We start from the raw sequence: 22,481 nt of genomic DNA on the forward strand, positions 1-22,481 counted from the left end.
TTACAGGTGGCAAGTAAGCGTATGAAAAATGAACTGCAAATTAAAACGAGATGCTGCCACGCATCTGCTAGAATGGCTAACATCCGAAGCACGCACATCACCAAAGTCTGTCAAGGGTGTGGCGCCACAGAAACCCTCATTCCTTCGTGGTAGTGTTGCAAAATGGTACATTGCTTTGAAAGACCATTTGACAATTGCCTACAACACTAAATATATTTTTACCATATGATGCAGCAGCTGAGCTCCTTGGTATTTACTCAAATGGAATTGAAAACATATGTTTACACAAAACCTGTACAAGGGTGTTTAGACCAGCTTTATTCAGAATTGCCAAAACTGCAAAGCAGTCGAGATGTCCTTCTTTGTATGGATAAATAAACCGTGGTACACCCAGTTAATGGATTATTATTCAGCACTAAAAAGAAATAAACTATCAAAGCATGAAAAGACATGGAGGAAACTTAAATGCATATTACTAAGTGAAAGAAACTAATTTGAAAAGGCCACATACTGTATGATTTCAATTATATGACATACTGGAAAAGGCAAAACTATGGAAAGAGTAAAAGATTGGTAGTTGGCAGGGGTCAGGGTAGGATGAAAGATTAGAATATGACGAATATTAAGGGAAGGGGAGCTATTTTGTGTGATTCTGTAACGGTGAATACATGTCATTATACATTTGCAAAACAAATGGCATATTCACTACCCAGTGTGCACTATGGACTCTGGGAAATGATGCGTCAGTGTAGGCCATCAATAGTGATGACTGCAGCACCCTGGTGAAGGATGTTGATAGTGGGGGAGGGTGTGTGGGTGTGTCTGGACTTTTTGCTCAGTTTTGCTCCAAACCTAAAACTGCTCTAAAAACCAAAGCTTATCAATTTCTTTAAATGATGATTAATTGATAATCATATAAACCAAACAATCATTCAAAGCAATGAAATGAAATCATTCTACAGCGAATTGCCTCTGGTTTGGCAGCAAGCAGCTACCTTTTCCTTTTGCTGCCTGAGTGATAAGAGTTTTCTAGAAGTGTTCAATGTAAGGCTAGATTTGCAGTCAAGATGAGTCGTCCTCATTTATACAAATTGCACCTAAAGACTGGTTTTTCTCTATGTGTTTCCACTCCCAGTGAGACTTCCTTTGTTCTTGCATTTTACATTTGATCTTTGGGATAAGGTGATTTTTGCATAGGCAATAGAGGTCAAGAGGTATATAATTCTTGCAGGCTCCATCTAACTAAAAGGGAATGGAGAGCTATTAGAAATAGCATGTACATTTGGATTAATGGCATACTCAGAATAAAGGGAACCAGGATTATTTTCTTAGATCATAAAAATTTCCACTGTTTAAAATTATTATATAAGAGAGAAGGAGCATTTTAAGCTCCTGCAAAATATCACCATGCAAAATGTGTTGTTTTTATCTACTGATGACAGATTTTTCTGAAGTGCCTTAGGACTACGGAATAGTCTTTGTCTATGAAGAGACAACTGACTCTATTTTGCTACGAGTAGTTAATAATTCTTCTAAGATAAACCCATTAGCTCTGTCTCCACAGTGCACGCAAGGCGGCAGAGCTAAAGTGTTCCTCTGTTCACATTTATTCAAATGTCAGCAGAACAGAAATGGATTGAGGTTTCCATAGAAACCACTCCTAGCTTCAGGTGTTTCTCAGGACATTTTGTTCCATTAACTGTTTGGAGGAAGAAGGTATATATTATGGCTTTCCTGAAAGTTTTTATTTTTTAAATTTTATTAAATGTATTGGGGCAATATTGGTTGACAAGGTTACATAGGTTTCAAGTGTAAAGGTATTTTCCTCCCTCCTAACAAGTAGGTCAGTGGAGTACCACATTCTCCTTTGTTCTCCTGCATTTTTGGCAGCCTCTGTCACAGCCTTTCCCCTCCAGCTGAGAAAATGGAATGAGAAAGCCTGACAAATCCTGCCCATTAGCGATGGCTGTTCAGACAGCATTTCTTCTCTTTGGCCAGAAAGGAAATTTGAAAGCCTCGGACCTAGAAATGTATGTAACACAACTTTATGTCAGGATTTATGTAGTCTCTATGAAATGTTGCCAGTACAAGAGGTTACGAACAATTGCAACGACTCTGTGAATGCGATCAACAACCATAACCAGAGGGGAGGGCGTTAGTAAAGTTTTCAGTATAAACTCCAAGACCAAAGATAATTAAATCGTTTAATCCAGAAAGTAGCTAATTAATTGCCTGGAGGTATAAGATCCCTTGCCATAACGTAGGGAGAGAAATTAAAAAGGAAAAAATCCTCTTCAATTCAGAGGTAATACAATGACTCAAGTATATTACCAGGTGTCATGCTTTCCCATAAGTTACATTAGAAAATGGAAAGTGAATGGTGGGCTACAGAGCGGTCCCCGGCTACAAGTGGTATGATTAATAAAGAAAAGCCAACACAAAATAGGATAATTATAAAAAGCAACCACAGCTATGCCTTGGAGGAACCGAGGGCAGGCTGACCTGGTTGGAAAGCATGCATGGGCTCTGAAGTCTGACAGCTCACTTTACATCTTGCCAAGGCCACTTGCTGCTTAGGATCTTGAATTAATTCCTAAATCACTATACAAGTCAGTTTCCTCACTTGGAATGGGCGGATAATTGCTACCTTGCAGGATTGCTGTGAGGATTAGAGGTAATGGACAAGATCCTTTCTTATCAATGCATTTATTACTTCGAAAGCCTGCAGTCAGGAAGTGGTGCTGGATGAAGAATTCCTCACATCACAAAAACAAGCATTAAGGAACTAATCTCATAAAATTAATATCCATTCAAACATTTCCCCCACCTCAACACCAGCATCTTTGGTTTGTTTCAAAGTATTTGACCAAAAAATCGCACAAATTATTTTACAATCATTGGCTGATTATTTGAAGTTTATAATATCTCATGCAATTATAGTGCTCATTGATAATGAATTAAAAATGCATGTCTTAAGAAGGCACAGAATTTCATGAAACACATAAAAATGATCATGGAGAACTGGAGAGAGAAAGAGCATAGATTAGTGCCAGGCTCTACTTATTCAAATACTAGTTCCACAAGTTACTAAATGTATAACCCTGCCTGAATATCTTAACTTTTCTGTGTCTCAGCTTCCCCATCTATACAATGAAAATGATAATACTATGTACTGCAATGATTTGTTATAAGAATTAAATAAAGGTAATATTTATAAAGTGCTCAATACAGTGCTTGATAAATCATAATAAATACACAGGTATTTATTAAGTAAAAAATTTTACAAAACAACAAAATAACTGCATAGCAAAGCCATTTAAAATGAAGTAGGATGATTCAAAACTGAAGAAAATCCAGAAGACTCATGACAAGGTAGAAACAAAAACAAATATTGATTTTAATATCATAGAGGTTAGAAGCATTTGTGAAAGTGGATGAAGGGCCAGATTATTTTTATACAAAAAAAAAGAGACCATGTGTTTTACTGGGCAGCTCAAGCCAAAGATGGGTCTGTGGTGGCTGGCTTCCCAGATGGCATGCAAGAAACCTCACTTCCTGTTATTCACAGCCTGGGTAATCCCCACCTCCCACATTGTACCAGGCTAGGTCTGTGCAACCAAGAGCAGAAGGGATGATAGGTCATTTCAAGATCAAGCTGTAGAGGACACAGCTGCTTCCTTCTTAGTCATCCCCTTGCCCATTCTCTCAGTCCCTCTAATCTCTCACTCTGGGGCAAGACCATTGTGAAGCCACAGCAGGTCTCTGGGGAACCCAGGCGGTAAGGATCTGAGGCCTTTGTCCAGAAGCCTGAGAAGAACCAAGGGCTTCTGCCCACAGCCATGTGAGCTTGAAATCAAACCCTGTGATGCCTCCAGATGACTACAGCTGTTTTAACAGCGTGTCTGCAACCTCCTGACAGAGCCTGAGCCAGAACCATCCGGCTAGGTTGTTCCCAACCTGCTCCACCAAAACTGTGTGAGATGACAAATGTTAGTATTTTGAAGCTACTAAGTTTAGGGGTTATTTGCTATGCAGCAACAGATAATTAATACAGAATTAACACAGGAATGTGGTATTTTGCAAATTTAATGAAAAATTACACTTCCCACATAGATGTAATTTATAGTGTTTATTCTGAAAATTCGCAGATACTCGTGACCTCCACTTTCAACATAAAAACCTTTCAAACCTTAAAAAACTATTTAATAATTAATTTTGATCCCCCCTTAACCTCCAAAGACCTATATAATCTGTATGCTTCCTACTTAGTTCATCTTCTACTCTCTCCCTCTTTCTCTCCACTTCTTCCACGTTGACTTTTATATTTCTGGAACGTGGCAGGGATATGTTCACCTCTAGGCCTTTGTACTGACTATCCCTTCTTAGTTTCTGTTCTCAAATAGCAGACTATTTCCCTCTCACCTCCTTCAAGCCTTTGCTCAAATGTCTCCTTCTCAGGGAGGTCTATCCTGAACACCTTCCTTAAAATTGCACCCCCAGTCCTTCACACTCCCGATTCTCCCTATACCATTTTACTGCCCCATAACCGTTTTCCCTAGTTTTTCTGTGCATCCTTTCTCACTGAATGTCAGTCCCATGAGGGTGTAAGTCTCGTCCCTTTAGTCATTTATGCACCGATGGATCCTCATTACATAGAACAATACCTGGCACTTAATAGGTGCTCAATAAATACTTGCTGATGGGTGTTTAGGAATTAAGTTTATTATAATTTTTTATACTACCACTTATGCTAGGGTAGGAACAACTGCCTATTATTAAATTTTCTGACTCAGTAGGTTGTCGATAAACAGTAGATGTGATCTGAATGCAAACCTCTGTTTAAAAAAAGTAAGTATTAGGTTGAGTGATTTACAAATAATGGCTAGGTGCAAGAGGAGTACTACCAAGGTTGACATCAATATTGATTGTTGAACGTACTGTCTAAATGAAATCTTTGTCACCATATACTCCAAGAGCAATATATCTCATCAAACATGCCTGTGAAAAAACTTCCAAATCGTTACTCTTAATTCCCAGAACAGATGTATTTTATTTTTACTACCAACTTTGCATCAGAGAATAGCATGACTCACTGTACCCAGATAAAAACTGAAGACATAAATCAGATGGTGGTTCCAAAAAGCTTCCGAGGGTCATGACATCAATTTTGAAGACTTTCAGAAGCACCGTATGGTAAAGGTTATTATAGAAAGGCCTGGTAGAGCTGCCTTTGTGGGAACGTAGCCTGTGCAGTCACACAGGACTCTCTGCTTCTTGGTTTAATGCCCGACTGTTCCTGTCTTGAAATTGTTAACAACACATGAAGAAGGGGCCCCCATTTTCATTTTACACTGGGTATGCAAATTATGTAGCTGGTCCTGAGGCCCAGGAATATTGAGTACTGACTACTCTCTTTTCCAGGAAATAAGCAGAGATGGAATGACCAGAAAGGCATACGGAATTTTCTCTGGGGTAGGTAGTTACTGCAGCCCTCTTCCCAGTTCCTGCCGTGGGAGGAAAGCTGGAGAAACAGTGGCAGGGGTCCATCGCTTGCTACCCCACGTGTGGCCTGTGTTACCAGAGGCAGCAACAGCCCCGGAGATTGTTAGAAAAGCAGAACTACTGGATCAGAATTTGCATTTCCTGTGCACTTATTTTTAAGTTATTTCCTTCCTTTAAATTTTTATATTTTAATTACAGTTGACACTCAATCCTATTTTATAATAGTATTAGGTGTCCTGTGCACTTTAAATTTGAGAAAGCTGAACAGTTCCAAGAATCATCTAGGACCTGTGCTAGTGGACTTTGGATCCCCCAGTATCTCCAAAGGGGACTTTGTCCCCTTCCACCAGAAACGCCTTAACTTCAGACGCTGCCATATTAGGATGTTAACTTATCTAAACATTACTTTTGTCCCTTCTAAGGTCCATTCTCTAGGATTGGAGTACTATGAAATGAAAATGTTCATAAAAATAAACAAGAAGAAAGCATGAAAATGTGATATTATGAACTAAGCTGAGCAGATGGAAAGCAGTGTAACAATAAAATGGTGGGGGGGGGACTTAAAAATTAAATAACTAGCTAACACTGAGCATGGAAAATGTGCCAGGCATCATACAAAGTGTTTCACGTGGATTACTTTATTTAAATTTTATCACAAGTTTGAGAAGTAGGTGCTATCTCTGTCGTCCTGTGCAACCGGAGAAACAGCCTATGAGTTTCCAAATGACCCGAATATAATACATCAAGAAATTGTGCACCATTTCCACAACGTATATGTTTCTAACGTATTGCTAAAGAACTACCTGCTAAATTAATGTCTCTGTGTAAATTCGCAAACGTCATTTCAGAGTTAGTTTCTGAACGGGAGGGGCCATGGCAGAAGCAACAACAGGATTAAGGTCAAGTTAAATTCAGCTGCTGCCTGAATCTTCTCATTTGAGATAAAAGGAAGACAAATAAGGACTTAATTCTGAAAGGGCAGGCCACGCAATAGTTTGTATGTTCATGTTCCTGTATAAAGAAAACTTTTCTCTAAGTGATCGATGAAACCGGAAAGCCCGTGGTCATGTGCCTGGTGTTTCTTCCCCCAAAACGGCAGCGAGAATCTCAACAGCCTGCAGATAAGTGGATCCCCAGGCCCAGAGCAATAGGGACTTGGAGTGACAGGCTGTAGGACCGCACACCGCGCTCCGCTGCTTTCGCCCCCCGCAGGCCCCGGCCGGAGGAGGATCAGAACGGCCTAAAGGAAGCCCACGCGGGTGGTCTGCAGCTTCGGTGCCGGCATGGAACTCCGCGCGCTCGGGCGGCTCTGGCTCCTTTGCTGCTGCTGCTGCTGCTGCTGCGGCGCGGGCACCGGAGCCGGGCCCGGGGCCACCTTCACCCCGGCTGGACCGCGGAGCCGCGAGCGGCAGGCGGCCGCCTTCCGGGTACCCAGCGAGCGCCTCCCCGTGTGCTTCCCTGTCGCCCCGTCCTGTCCGAAGTCTGGGCTGGGGGAGAGGGGCCGCCGAGCCCCGCGACTCCCGGGAGTCCCCATACCCTCAGCTCTGTGATGCGCTGGGGTTTCGGAGCTGGGATAACACCCCCGGACTTCTCCCTGCCTCCCCCACGTGGCTGTGTCTCGCTCTCTCCCGCGCCTTTGCTAACTCAGATATTTGGTTTTCCATGAAAGTTTTGCCGCTGTGGATTTCTGTGACGCGCCCCAAGTAATCAACCGATGTGTCCGAAGTGTTCTTGATTAGGAGATTAGGAGCTCCTCTTGGCGGCTCTCAGTGCTTCCAAAGCTGTCCCACTTCACAGTTACAGGGGTCAGAAATAGGCGGAAGAAACCTGCATTTTTTTTCTTCCAAAGGAGGGCGCTGGTAAACTCCTTCTGGAATAAGAATTTTATAAAGACCCTGCATTGATTGAGCAAGCTGGAAGGATCTTGCCAGTTTATGATCCTTGTGTACTGGGCTCCTTAGACTTGTGCACCGCCTTAAAAGTTCACCAAGTCGGTGCCTTGGTGGAGACTGATTTAGAGAAAGGGAAGCATTTCATTTCTTATTCAGTCTATTTCTAAATGGCTTCGTAATTACGGTTAGATTTTGCCCCAGCATTAAAACTCTGGGACAGACCTGTTGGCTAAGTACAAATTAGGCTGATTTGAGAGCTTTAGAATGAACTATTAATGTCAAAACGATATGTTTTTCCTAGTTTTATAATCATAAGATAATTTCAAGTTCTTTGGCCCTGGATCCCCTTCCAGACAAGAATTTGGAATGTTTTATTGTAACTTATTCAATTAAAACATGTAGTTAACAACAAACGAAAACAAAAAATACATAAAGATAATTATTTTTCACCAAATCAATTGTTTAAAGGCTTATTTGCAATTTGTTTTTTTCACTATTTAAAAACCATACATCTAGTGCTCTCAGGGGGCTTAGTGAAGACCAGTTACAAATGGATTAGACATACCTTCCCTAGCCTCAAAAATATACCTGAAATCAGGTAGTAGTTCTAATACAAAACATTTACAAATATGATCTCATTTTCTTATACAAATCTTTCATTGTGATCTGCTGGAAATAAATCCAGCTTTGACTTTCACACCTGAAGAACATCTCCAAGTTAGTTATACACAAATTGCTTTGGAATGTTAACATAAGTGATATAAATTACCTTTTTTTTTCCTTTTAGGAAAGTCTTAATAGACATCGACATTTGAATTCTCTATTTCCTAGTGAAAATTCCTCTGCCGTCTATGGAATAAATCAGTTTTCGCATTTGTTTCCTGAAGAGTTTAAAGGTATAATGTAGTGGTGCTACTAGTTGATTGGTTCCTTGATTTTAACTTGTTTCCTTAACTTTTAAGGAATTGCTGAATTGTGAACCTAGAAAATTGAGTAAGAGTTAACAATTTATTAAAAACTAAGTATTGAGCATGTACTAGGTGCTGACAGAATATCAATGCATGGCTACTCTTCTAATTATTGTGTAAGAACCAAATGTCACGGATACAAGACATTTTCATGTGGCTGCAAGGGAGAGCGAACGCCTCATGCCTTCCGTAATTTTTAGTGCTGTTTCTGTTCAAGTTACCCACGGTTCCATGGGTTCTGATAAAACAAATGATACTAATTTGATACTCATTTTCATTATTGTCCTGGTTCTTTCAAACAAGTCATTTTATATGGCAGTTCCATCTCCATTGTAAGAATTCTTATCTTTTATAGCTTTCATTGGACTGCATTTCATGTTATGGAAAAGCACATAGAAAAATCACAAGTGGCATGCTCTACTTGAAAGCTACTGCTTCGGTCTGAAAAGTTCCTCCGAAAAGAACCTTCAGAGGTCCTTCCTATAATCTAATATTTTTGTCTTTTCATTTCATTTTTCTACTCAGCCATTTACTTAAGAAGCAAGCCTTTCACATTCCCCAAATACACAGCAGAAGTGCCAGAGCCCATCTCCAATGTGTCTTTGCCTTTAAGATTTGACTGGAGAGACAAGCATGTTGTAACACTAGTGAGAAACCAGCGGGCGGTAAGTTTTAGGTGTTTTTTTTTTTAAGTCATCTTAGCATGGGCAGTCACCTTTGAGGTCAAGTTCAATCAAATTTGAAAGGGAAGCCATCATTTCTCTAGGGAAAATCACACCCCAATCATTCAAAACATGGCAGTAAGACTGGACTCTGGTGGAATGGGAGGCAGACATCAAAGCCCGAGTTTTATTCTGAGATAAACCATCTTTGATGTGTTCTCTCATTAATTGCCATTGCCACCAGCACACTGGCTCAGAGGTGCTTCCCAGCAGCTGTGTGACAGTTACCAAAGACTCTTTAGAATAGCAGATGGAAGGCTGGAGAAAGTAAATTTAACTACTAAAAGGGGAATGGCACTGAAAAAGTAACAGGACACCAGATACACTGAGCGACAGTGTAACCTGGGTTCTCAGGCCTCCCCCCTTGAGCTCCAACAGAAAACCCTGCTGGTAAAGGATCGTAGGCTTTCTATCTATGACCCTTAGAAACGTGGTCATTTTTGCTATAACGTGACATGCACTGACATTCCTAAAAGTCACCACCATGCAATACCGTGCAGAAAAAATGAAAGGGATTATGGGGAAAATGAGGGTAGAGCACATTTAAAAATGTGTCACACTTAGTGACACACTTAAAAAAAGATAGGGGGTAGTAAAAGTTGCAGCACAGGAAATGTCAGCTGACCAGTCAATCCCCTAACCGTGTGGCTGTGGTCCCAACTGATCTGCAGTGGATACTGCAACGGATCGTTCAGCCTCCCCTTTAAATTTTTTTTTTCAATTATAGCTGACATACAATATTATGTTACTTTCAGGTGTACATCATAGTGATTAGACATTTCTATAACTTACGAGTGATCTTCCTGATAGATCTAGTACCCGTCTGACAGTATGGCAAGTATTCTGGACCCTACAGTTTCTTAGTCACCATTGATTTAGGGTGATCCTTGTTATTTCCCAGGTTCTATATTTATTGCTGTGAATCATACTTTAGCACCAAATCATGCGCTTTGTTATTGGATTCATCATCAAGTGTGAAATAGTCCGAAATCTAATCCTCCCAGGAATGTCTACATTGTATTAAAGGGGAACTTTTAATTAGGAACCTTTAATTAAAGGACTCTCCTGGAGAGATGTTTTTGAACAGGCACTGCCATCCTAGGGAAGCCCAGGGGAGCTTAACTAAAGCTGGCCGTAGATATGGTCTCAGCAGCCTGTATTCACATTTCTCAATGGGTGAAGATTCTCAGCGCCTAGTCCCTTAGTAAATATTTTACTATGCTGTAGACACCGGAGATTTAGACATAAAAGGCCACTTCAATCCGTAAAGTTGCTCAAAACTTCACTCCATGAAGACAACAAGTTGTTCTTTCTTTCTTTGCCTAATTCTGCAGCACATGGACTTGTGATGAGGTCAGTTATACCCAGTTCTGAATCCCACTCTCAACCCCGCCTTTTCTGTGGTTCTTTCTTGTGCATGATCCTTGATTCCATTTGCTCCATATCCTCCCTTTCTTTCAGGACCCATCCTTTTACTCTTTTGTTCTAGTTTGTCCAATAAAAGCAAGCTAGTAGATCCAGAATCAGGAAGATTGCCAGCCACCATTTGAATGAGGAATGACTAATATGGGTTCCTATCATTAGGACATTTAATGTGCATTCATAAATATGCACACGCCAGCATTTGATAGCTGAAAAAGTCACTCATTCAGCTCCTGTGTCCATCAAATAATGAGTAAACATATACGATATACATCCTCACCTCACCTTATCACCTCCCCTGGGGGGAGATGGTAGATGACAGAAGTATAGAGTCAGGGGAAACCAGGGATTGGAAAAGGGGTGGAATCGGTGTACTTCTCAGAAATAGACATCACCTGTTTAATGAACTGATTGGTCTTCAAAAGTACCATCGGTCTGTTTTCTCAGCCTCTAAAATTTGCTTTTATCTTGCATTATCTACTTTGTATTAGTGCTATGCCAATTTACCTTTAACTAATTGTTGGATTTTGATACTTAAAAGAGATTTTTGGGTTCATTTTTTTCAATTTGGAAACCAAAACGATGGGCATTTATATTCTTGTAGGCCTCCGGACTCAACTCACTGGATTTGAAAACTTGTGATATTGAAAAATGATGGTAAACCTGATTTGAACAGTGTTTGATAAGAAATACTATTTTTGTTTCTATTTTAAAACAGTGTGGAGGGTGCTGGGCCTTCAGCGTGGTGGGAGCAGTGGAATCGGCGTATGCAATAAAAGGGAAGCCTTTGGAGAACCTGAGTGTCCAGCAGGTCATCGATTGTTCCTCTAATAATTACGGCTGCAATGGAGGGTCCACTGTCAGAGCTTTGAACTGGCTGAATAAGGTGACTCATTTCTCAGCCTTTTAAACTCTGTTTCCTCTTTTGCTTATTTAATGTGTGTTCATAATTCAAACGGTTTGCTCTTGTTTACTTATAATGTTTTTAAGTTTTGAAATTTAGAGGACCAAAGCTTGTATTAATCAGATTTTAAAATGAATTGCTTCTAGGTAAGTCAGCCATCAAGATCAAAAGGTGGAAATTTTACCTGAGATCTGTTTACCCAAAATTATTTATGTTTATTTCTGAACATTTCTTAAAAGCTAAATGCTTTTTATTTTGTAGATACATGTCAGATAATGACCCAGAAAGAAGAGAGCATATGATTAACCATTTCCACAAAATTTCTAAATATTAAGGTTAAAAGGGACATTATAGGTCAGCTAATTTAGTTACTCTTTATATAGATGAAGATGTGAGATTATATTGCAAAATCAGTGTCTGAGCCAGAATTACAACACCTTAAATCCTCCACTACCTATTGGACATCTTTACCTACTATACCCAGGGTCCCTTAGTGTTCTTGGGATACTTTCTGACATTGTCCTAGAACCAACATCAGCTGTGTGCAAGCAGCCAATGAGGGTGCTATCACATTTTCTAAAAGGTTTTCAAGTTAGAGTTCCCCAAACTCAAATATCCTTCCCTTAATCATTTGCTGTATTTGAGTCACTGAATGCCAAAAACTGCTCTATATTATGGGCAACAATGAATTGTTTCCTCTCTTTTTCGTAAGCCCAACATTCAAAAAAGGAGGCGTGCATACATATACCTATAAAATAAATGACATATATCAGATGAAAGGCACAGAGGGAAGAGGATAGAAAAAACGCTCGACCCAACCATTGCCTGTGCATAAACCACTGTGCTGAGTGAGTCTCACAGACCTGCTCGTATAGAACCAGAAGCCCTGAAGGAAACTGGGTTGACCAATTATAATCTCTGAAGAAACATGACAAAACTTTATTTTTAGATTGATGGAGGTTCCAAGGAAAGAGGATACAGAAAAAACAAGAATAAGAGAGAAAGAAAGATTATGACTCTAATTTCTAGAATGTCCATAACGAACACCTAAAGATTGAATTTAAGATCTTTAATTACCCAAAGAATACCTGCATGATGAAAGTGTGGCCAAGTTGAATTTTATTTTGACACATTGCAGAAACTTCTGCTTGACTTTTAAAACAACTGCATGACAAAGAACACTTTGGTTGATTTTTTAAATTTTTTTTTGAATTGTTTTATTAATGTTCAAATACAGTTGTCTGAGTGATTATTATTTTTTTTTAGACACAAGTAAAACTGGTGAGAGATTCAGAATACCCATTTAAAGCACAGAATGGCCTGTGCCATTACTTTCCCGATTCACAGTCTGGAATTTCAATCAAAGGTTATTCTGCACATGACTTCAGGTAAATGCCTTATGCTGCTGTGATTTTCTTCCTATTTCTTAATTTATGATCTATTCACTATTCAGAAAAAATAGCTTGGTTGAAGGCTTCACGGTATATTTGTAATTGTTTTCTTTTTTTGTCTCTTTTTTTAAATATATTTATTGATTATGCTATTACAATTGTCCCATTCCCCCCCCCTCACTCCATTCCATCCTGACCACCCCCTCCCTCCCACATTCCCCCCCTATAGTTCATGTCCATGGGTCATACTTATAAGTTCTTTGGCTTCTACATTTCCTACACTATTCTTACCCTCCCCCTGTCTATTTTCCACCTATCATCTATGCTACTTATTCTCTGTACCTTTCCCCCCCTCCCCCTCCCACTCCCCTATTGACAACCCTCCATGTGATCTCCATCTCTATGGTTCTGTTCCTGTTCTAGTTGTTTGCCTAGTTTGCTCTTGTTTTTGTTTTAGGTGTGGTCGTTAATAACTGTGAGTTTGCTGTCATTTTTACTGTTCCTATTTTTTATCTTCTTTTTCTTAGATAAGTCCCTTTAACATTTCATATAATAATGGCTTGGTGATGATGAACTCCTTTAACTTGACCTTATCTGAGAAGCACTTTATCTTCCCTTCCATTCTAAATGATAGCTTTGCTGGATAGAGCAATCTTGGATGTAGGTCCTTGCCTTTCATGACTTGGAATACTTCTTGCCAGCCCCTTCTTGCCTGTAAGGTCTCTTTTGAGAAATCAGCTGACAGTCTTATGGGAAGTCCTTTGTAGGTAACTGTCTCCTTTTCTCTTGCTGCTTCTAAGATTCTCTCCTTATCTTTAATCTTGGGTAATGTAATTATGATGTGCCTTGGTGTGTTCCTCCTTGGGTCCAGCTTCTTTGGGACTCTCTGAGCTTCCTGGACTTCCTGGAAGTCTATTTCCTTTGCTAGATGAGGGAAGTTCTCCTTCATTATTTGTTCAAATAAGTTTTCAATTTTTTGTTCTTCCTCTTCTCCTTCTGGCACCCCTATAATTCGGATGTTGGAATGTTTCAAGATGTCCTGGAGGTTCCTAAGCCTTTCCTCATTTTCCTGAATTCTTGTTTCTTCATTCTTTTCTGGTTGGATGTTTCTTTCTTCCTTCTGGTCCACACTGTTGATTTGAGTTCCAGTTTCCTTCGCATCACTATTGCTTCCCTGTACATTTTCCTTTGTTTCTCTTAGTATAGGCTTCATTTTTTCATCTACTTTTCGAACAAATTCAACCAATTCTGTGAGCGTCTTGATAACCAGTGTTTTGAACTGTGCATCTGATAGGTTGGCTATCTCTTCCTCACTTAGTTGTATTTTTTCTGGAGCTTTGAAGTGTTCTGTCATTTGGGCCATTTTTTTCTTTTTTTTTTTTTTTTTTTGTCTTGGTGCGTCTGTTACTTTAAGGGGCGGAGCCTTAGGTGTTCCTGGGGCGGGGTAACGCTGGTCGCTGCACTGTGATGCTGTACGTGGGGGAGGGGCCCAGAGGGAGCAATGGCGCCCACTCCACTCCACCAGATTTCAATCTTTCACTCGGCTACCCACAATCAAACTGGGCCCCTCTGGTGCTGGTTCCCGAGTGGGTGGGCTTGTGCACACCCTAGGCCCCTGTGGGTCTCTCCAACGACCTCTCCTGTGAGGCTGGGAGTCTCTCCTGCTGCTGCCCCAACCCCCACGAGTGTTTTCAATCAGAGGTTTGCCTGGGTTGCGTGGTCTGCTTCACTCCCCGCCGTTTGTCCGGTTAATCTGTGAGCGAATGTGGGGCCACGGGGTGCTACCCGCTGCTCTGCCTGCCCCTTTCTCCGCCACTCTGAGTCCGGCCCTCTTGGTTTATCTGTGCGCGAATGTGGGGTTGCAGGGTCTGCCAGTGGTCACACTGCCTGTCCCGCTTGTCCCACACTCCGCCAGTCTCTGTCCCACCACGGCAACTCGAGTCCTCTCTGCCCTGGCTGCCCGTTTCCGCCCCTCCTACCAGTCTGGATGAATGTTTATTTTTTATTTCCTTGGTGTTGGACTTCCTTGCCATTCGATTTTCTGTCAGTTCTGGTTGTGCGAGGAGGCGCAGTGTGTCTACCTACGCCGCCATCTTGGTTCTCTCTGTAATTGTTTTCAAACCTACCTTCTACTAGAGAGACTAATTGTCAATCACCGTGGAGTGCTAGGGATGTTGTTCCTTAAATATGATCTACTTGGGTATCTTTGTGTTATTATAATAAAAATATGAAGCTTAAATCAACACATGAAATCCAGTTAAAGGTATAATTTATATTTACCACCTTCCTTTTACCAATTCTAGGTGTCATAATTATGATTAATATATATTAATGCTCCCATGGAATCAATGGAAAATAGCTTTGTGTAGATGCTCCAGCTAATATTAAGCAGTCTACTTACCAGGAATCATTTCTTGAACACCCTCTATGTTCCTTGCATTTCAAGCCATCAACTCTAAGAAAAGCATAAACTGAAACTTCCACATTAGAAACAAGGAGGAATGTATTACTGGAAATAGATTCTGTAGCACACCCTATATTGGCACAAGGGGAGTGAGACATAGATAAGAAAAAGCTGAGGAAGACAATTTGTGTCAGAGCTTAAAGGGCAAGTTGACTCTGGACATGTTCAGCGGAAAACAACAACTTAAAAATGCTTTCAAATTATATAAAAATCTCAAAGCCGGGGAGAGACCATTGTAACCATTCCAAGTAGTACAAAACAGATGATCAGAAATGATAAGAACAGAGAAAGACTCAACCCAAACCTGGTTTTATTGTTTTGTTTGTTTTTAAATAAGAAGGGACCTTTGTGCAGTTTTTTTGATCAGAAAACACAGAGAAATTAAATTAAATTTGGATGAGGTGACTGGCTGCCCTCTAAGTTACTGGTACTGAATATAAACAGAAACTCCGCATCCAGATGGTGTCTACTCATGGAATGTGAAGGGAATCATGGGCGAAATTGGACCCTTGAACAAATTGAAACCCCTCTCAATAAGCATAAGTGTGTCAGAGGACTGGCAGATTGTGAACACAGCCCCTGTCCCCAACAAGGGCACTCAGGGTGAGTGTAGGAACCATACACCAGAAAGCTTCCATTCCACAGACAGCAGGCCACACTGGATCTGTAGTAACCTGTGCCAGGTTACTGAGTATAGTCAGCATCAACTTTGATAAAGGCAATACACTTTCTGAAATGAGAAAGTGTGCCTGTGTGAGCTCTCAGTTCCTTGAGAGTATAAGTGAAGTATGTGTACAAGAAGGCACAATTTTCAAAAAGTCACTAGAGAAAGATTCAGAGAATCCCTTGTCATGGTAGTAACTGAGAAAGTTAGAAAGAAACAAAAGACTAAGAGGCATTAGTCTGAGTTGGAGAGAGTGAGAATCTGCAAAGGTCACTGACATTGGGCCTAAAACAGGGTTTATCCACCCCTTTGATTAAAAAGAAGGAGGTCCTTTAAAAAATCTCTGTATTTACACTGGACTTTAAACTCTCTGATGATGCAATGCTAAGCTAACTGTGATAGAGTATACAAGAAGACCTTCCTTTGATTTATTCATTTATTCATTCAAATACTGAACACTGTTTCAGGTTATAGGGATTCGGCAGTGAACAAACAGACAAAAACCCTTCCTTAGGACTATATTTTAGTGACAGAGTTGGGTAAGAAACAAAACAAATGAAAATATGTATGGCATGCTAGATATAATAATTTTTAAAGAGGACAAAACAGTGGACTATTATAGATTAGAAAATGTTTTTTAAATTGAGTATAATAAAATATATATTATACACTAAAGCCTATGCCGAGCAAAATTCGTTTATTAGATAAGATAGAAATGAGGGAAGGAAACAATGTTTTTTGTTAACTTAAAGGGAAATGTGTTAGGCATGCTACAAAATTTACACCTATAATTTTATCCTTATATTGATTCTACAAAGTAGGTGGAATGACTCCACAGTACAGCTGGAATTTGAACCCCAGTATGTAGAACTTCAAAGCCTATACCCCACCATGATGCCTTTTAAGAAATTATATAATTTTGCCTGTTTCAGGGTAATGTTAATGAATACCAATTACTATTACAGTAGCAATAATTAGAAATGGTGGACATAGATTCCCCAAAAACAGATCTTCAAGTTAAAAGGTAATGAATAAATGTGTAGAATGAATGAGTAGTTTCTATTTCAGTCATTTCTGCTGTTAATCATTCATTTTTCCCCCTCACCTGTGGAGAAAATATTCCCTTGATAGGAACTGATGTCCAGTTGGACACGATGAAAGGTTATAGACTCTTTCAAACCACTTATCTACCCATGTCTCGCTGCAGCAATAATCTACCAAATACTATCTTCATGGCCAGAAATACCAGTAACTTGGTTATAGCACCCTCTCCATCCAAAGCTGACCTTTAAAAATGTAAATAATGGTTTACTCACACACTTCCAAGATCAGTGAAGGCTGAATGTTGTGAACATAAGATTTGTCCGTGTGTGGAGTGTGGAAGCAATAACTGTGTCTTTGCAGTCTTCACAATCTAGTACTAGTTCTCTGGTGTCTTAACATTTCTTCTATCATGTAATATACTTGCCACTTTGGGATAATCTTTCACTATAATTTCTGTATTTGACATTCACTAACATAAGTGGCTCATTCTCTTGATTTTCACATGGTGTGGCAGAGATACTCCCATGCATCTCCTCTTTCCCCTTTCCTTATTAAAAGAATCTTTGTATTATAGCTGGATACTTGGCCAGCCAGCTAGTTGCAAAACTTCCTTCACCATCTTCCTTGAAGCTAGACTTTGCCATATGACTGAGTTCTAGCCAGTGAGGTCCATGCAGATATATGCAGAATGTGTGTGTTTCTCCTGGGAAGTCTCAACAGGGATATAGCACCTCTTCCTTCTACTTCCTGCTGTGTGAAATATGTGCTAAATGTCTGGATCCCCTGCAGCCATCTTGGACCATTAATTGACCTTGGGAATGGACACCTCACATGGCAGAAAAATAACATAAAAGGAGCCTGGGTTCCTGATAACCCTAGATGGTCAATATCACAGACTTAGTTTAGCCTCCATTGTTTAAGTCTTCTGTAATTGCAACCAAACCTACTTGTATACATGCAAAGATTAAAGAGATATTTTTATAAAATATTCTTACCTTAAAGACTCAACTCCCTAAACAAATATTTTCTCTTTTGGTAGTGGCCAAGAAGACAAAATGGCAAAAGCGCTTCTTACCTTTGGTCCTTTGATAGGGATCATAGATGCAGTGAGCTGGCAAGATTATCTGGGAGGGATTATACAGCATCATTGCTCTAGCGGTGAAGCCAATCATGCAGTGATCATAACTGGGTTTGACAGAACAGGTGAGTGCTGGGAAGAAATGACTGGTTGCTTTCTAGCTTACGGTGATTGACAAATGATTGCCATCCTTTAAAAGGTTAAAATGTGGTCTTCTTATGTCTAAGACCTTCTAGGACCTTTACAACTTTTCAAAAGACTTCTGGAGACAAATGACCCCGCGGTGTTTCTACCTACCAATTTTGGTAGATAATTTGTTTGAATGATGATAATTATTGATTTAAATAATGTACATTTTCCCTCTGGAGTGTTTAGGATAATTGCTGGGGAAACAGAAGTGCTTATTATTTTATCACATATATCTAACAATTATTTTTATTTTCCTTTTTCTAATTCCCTGGAAATATGTGTGTGTTTTCATTTTATGCAGGCCCTGCATTAAGTGAAATGAATTCAAGCATATTTTTCCATTAATTGGAGTGTTGACATAAGCACAGCTCAGGTTTACTTAGCTAGCCTAAGTTAGCAGTCTGTTACAGTTTTAATCGTTTTTCTCAAAGTTACTATACTGAGCAAGAAATAACATTTAAATTAACATGCATTCACACCAACACGAGTTTTTCAGGTATGTTAGCATGTTTTGTTTTGTAGGAAGTCCTCCGTATTGGATTGTGCGGAACTCATGGGGAAGTTCATGGGGAGTGGATGGCTATGCCCATGTCAAAATGGGAGGGAATATTTGCGGTGAGTCATTAAGTGATGTTGAAAACTTTAAGCTAAGTGTCAAAGAAGATACTCTGAATATATTAAAATTACAAGCTTGTCCAGTCCATAGTATGCTTCTTCCAATGTACTCAAATCACTTTTATAGTAATAATTTTTCACTTTAACCAATTGATAAAAATAGTTCTATAAATTTTATCACCTCAGTTAATAAGTCATTTTGGGTTATATTGTAGTTTCTTGAAACAAAAATATTAGTCATCTCCTCTAATATCTGCTTTTTAGGTTGCCATGTTTATATTGAGAGCTATAACTGTTAATTTATTTCCTTAGTAGATGCTAACTTTTTCTGAAACCAAATGAAAATTGTTTTGTTTTGTTTTGTTTATGTACAAGGCAAGTAAAGAGGAAATAGAATCATTCTAATAATTTCTTTTTTTTTTCTCTTAGGTATTGCAGATTCTGTTTCTGCCGTATTTGTATGATATATTGATTGAATCAAGAAACAACCACAAAAATGAAGGTTCATAATGAAATGTAGCTGGTACTTTATTCTCAGCATTACCTACCTTTAGGTTTTAGCAACTACCCACAAACGTTTCTAGGGCCTAGTAGCATTTAAACTAAGTTCTAGAATGTTCCCTTCTTATATAGAGACATGGACAACCATAGTCATTTGGAAGAACACTAGCACTGTGGCCTGAGAAACAGTTTCCTACTCTGGACTGAGTCTCAAATTAGGAGATATCTTAGGTCTCTTTATTTTGAGGAGTCTGTTATCTGGGGTTTTTTGATTGCTGTTTTGTTTGTTTTTATTTGTTTATTCTTAATGTCATATTTCAGGTAGGATTAAAGAGGTGATAAGAATGTCTTTTCCTTTGTGGAATATAACCACTACCTTAGCTTACTCCTATATACAAGAATAGCCAACCTAAAATTGTGTGTGCCTCTCACAGTTACACTCTCGGCCCTCTGAGATTAAATTTTATAAGGATTTTGAAATACCAATAACTTTACCTCAACAAATAGTGCTTATCCCTTGAACTGCAGAGAGATCATGCAGTAAGAAACGAAAGGACAAAAACCACATTTTTACAAGGTTGAAATTAAATGACAATAAATTATATGGCAACTGTGTATAAGAAAAACTCAAGTAGCATTGCCTGAGAGACAAATTAATTATCTGGAAATTTTCATTGTCAAGAGGATCCCACTAGATTTCAGTTCTTACTTTGATCTCCCCATATTGAAGGACAATATGTTTTTCCATATTTCCCCACTCTCTTTCTCTTACTCTTTACCGTGATATTCCTGAGTTTTCCCAGTTGTTTGACTTCCCTGGCTAAGAAGTCTCATTGTCTATTTTTCATTTCTAGTCTACAACTACATATTTTGTTCTATCCAAGCCACAAACATCAAGTTCTCACCTTTTTCTTTTTCCCATTATTTGTAGGTAATATGCCTCTCAAAGTCTAATGTCATTAATCTGGGGTATCAGCCAGAATGTGAGTTTCTCAGGCTCTCCATTTTCCCAGTTTCCTGCATATGTTTCTCAGACTCCCACTCTAACTACTTTGTTGTGCATCCATTTGGCTTTCGCCTGGTTCTTAGTTCTTTATGCCCATGTTCTCTCTCTTGCCTAAGTCATCATGTGTGGCTGGGGAACAACCTCATAGCGTATGAGTTGATCTTTTGATTGTACAACAGTATTAAATGTTATATGAGAAAATCTAATCAAAGACTACATATGTAAGTATTTCTTCTCTAAAATTCATGGTTGCTACTTTTTTTGCCTTTTTATTGAATTTTTGAGGTGACACCAATTAACAAAATTACAGATTTAAGGTGCAGAATTCCACAACACATCATCTGTACACATATTGTGTGTTCACCACCCCAAGTCAAGTCTCCTTCCATCCCCATTTATCCCCCCAAACCCTCCCCCACCTCCCCCACCCACACTCTCGCTGGCAATCACCACACGGTTGTCCATGGCCGTGAGCCCTCGATCTCTCTCTCTCTCCCCTGCTCAATCCCTCCAGGTTGCTTTCTAATGTAAAATATATTACAAAAGTGAAATTTTACATGTAGAAGCAACCACTACAAAAAATTGAGGACATCCTATTTTTTGTTTCCCTTTTGGTCTGTACCTATCCCCTTTATTAGAAATGAAAATCAAAAACAAAACACTACGTTTCTTTTTCTTACACCAACCAGAACCAATCTCAAAATAATATGTGTTGACTTGGGTTTAGAAATGTCCCAGGAAGATAAGCACTGATACTATAATGGATTAATATTCTAATTATTTAATTGTGTCAAATGGAACTAAGTTCGTGTTCATTTACTGATTTCTGTATAATACAAATGCTTTTCTGATACTCTTTTTTAAATGCTAAAATTTTTTTAAAATTACAAAATGATTAATACCTCACAACTGCTCTGAATTTGATGACATGTATAATAAAACAGCTTTTATTTGACTTCATGTTAGGAAGACTATTTCCAGAAGTGTGTGGCTTACATTTGTAAACACAGTGTAAATGTGCTTTACATTCACCCAAGAGTTTGCTCAGTTCCAAATCCATGGACTTCATCTTTGGTTTTCTCCACAGACAACTTAACCTCAATATCTCAAAAAAAAAAAAAAGAAAAGAAAAGAAAAGACTGCTACGCCTCCTAGAGTCTCTTTACTGGTTAACAGCATCAACATTAAGTAATTACCCAATTGGTAAAATTGAGGGAAATCTTCTTAGATATTGAATCAGGCCAATTATTCCTTAGTAACCAATCACCTAGTCATCTGCCTGCTCTCCATTTCTACTGTTCCTTTTTTTGGTGCATGTTCTTTAGTATCTCATCTCCCCTGTTGAGTAGTCTACCCAGCCCTGGCTGGTGTGATTCAGTGGGTTGAGTGTACCCAATAAAAGCCATGTTCCTTAATTCAATGGTTCTCAAAAGTCTAGTCCCCAGGCCAGAAAACACCTGAGGATTTGTGAAACCCTTTGTTTTAATAAGCCCCCCCAATGATTCTGATTGATGTCACTATAATCCACCTACTGTGTGTTCCTTGGATTTATATTTCTTAAAGACCATGTTACCATGTTATTCCCCCGTTTAAACCAGAGACTCCCTGATGCCTAAAAGATAACACGCCAACTCTTGCAAATGAGAGCCTCTTCTCAGCTCAACCTCTGCAGTTCTATGTAGGCATACCTGTGCTCCAGCCATCACAAACTGCTTGCAGTTCACCCACTGAGGCTAAGACAAAAGCAACGAAACCTACACATAGTAGTTAGCCTTCAAAATGAAAACCATCAAGACGTTACTGGAGGTGACTTCCCAAGCACCTCAAGGTGAATTCTAAAGTAGGCAACTTCACGGTGACTTTGTGATCCATGTAAGAGTTGTTATTTAAAGTGGGTTGTCAGTGCTGGAAGCAAGTTTGAACAATGGCAAGGGTAGAAACTGGCATTGCAAATTTTTTTAACATGTACATGAAGAATTACTGATATGTCCTTCAAAAAAAAATCCTTACAACTATATAACTTGGTAACACCAAGAAATATAGATAAAAATTAAATCAAATGATTTAGTTGTTAAAGGAATGAACCTTGACAAAATAGCATTTATTCCAAGATTCCAAA

At 39.2% G+C, this 22,481-nt stretch overlaps 1 protein-coding gene across 1 annotated transcript; it reads left to right on the forward strand.

The window, feature by feature from the left end:
* The first annotated feature begins 6,474 nt into the window (after positions 1 to 6,474).
* CTSO (cathepsin O) lies at positions 6,475 to 21,317 on the forward strand. Its single transcript, XM_053912017.2, has 8 exons — positions 6,475 to 6,929; positions 8,182 to 8,290; positions 8,888 to 9,027; positions 11,225 to 11,392; positions 12,677 to 12,798; positions 18,013 to 18,176; positions 18,763 to 18,855; positions 19,285 to 21,317. The coding sequence occupies exons 1-8, from the start codon at positions 6,786 to 6,788 to the stop codon at positions 19,317 to 19,319; spliced, it is 975 nt and encodes a 324-aa protein (XP_053767992.1). The 5' UTR covers positions 6,475 to 6,785; the 3' UTR covers positions 19,320 to 21,317.
* The last annotated feature ends 1,164 nt before the right edge of the window (positions 21,318 to 22,481 follow it).

The sequence above is a fragment of the Desmodus rotundus genome, chromosome 9 (genome assembly GCF_022682495.2).
Source record: "Desmodus rotundus isolate HL8 chromosome 9, HLdesRot8A.1, whole genome shotgun sequence".
Taxonomy (NCBI): domain Eukaryota; kingdom Metazoa; phylum Chordata; class Mammalia; order Chiroptera; family Phyllostomidae; genus Desmodus; species Desmodus rotundus.

Bases quoted from the DNA above. Each gene is read 5' to 3' on its own strand.
- CTSO (XM_053912017.2), top strand. From the start codon at position 6,786: ATGGAACTCCGCGCGCTCGGGCGGCTCTGGCTCCTTTGCTGCTGCTGC. The intron at 9,028-11,224 runs GTAAGTTTTAGG...ATTTTAAAACAG, and splicing joins TAGTGAGAAACCAGCGGGCG to TGTGGAGGGTGCTGGGCCTT. The intron at 18,856-19,284 runs GTGAGTCATTAA...TTTTTCTCTTAG, and splicing joins AATGGGAGGGAATATTTGCG to GTATTGCAGATTCTGTTTCT.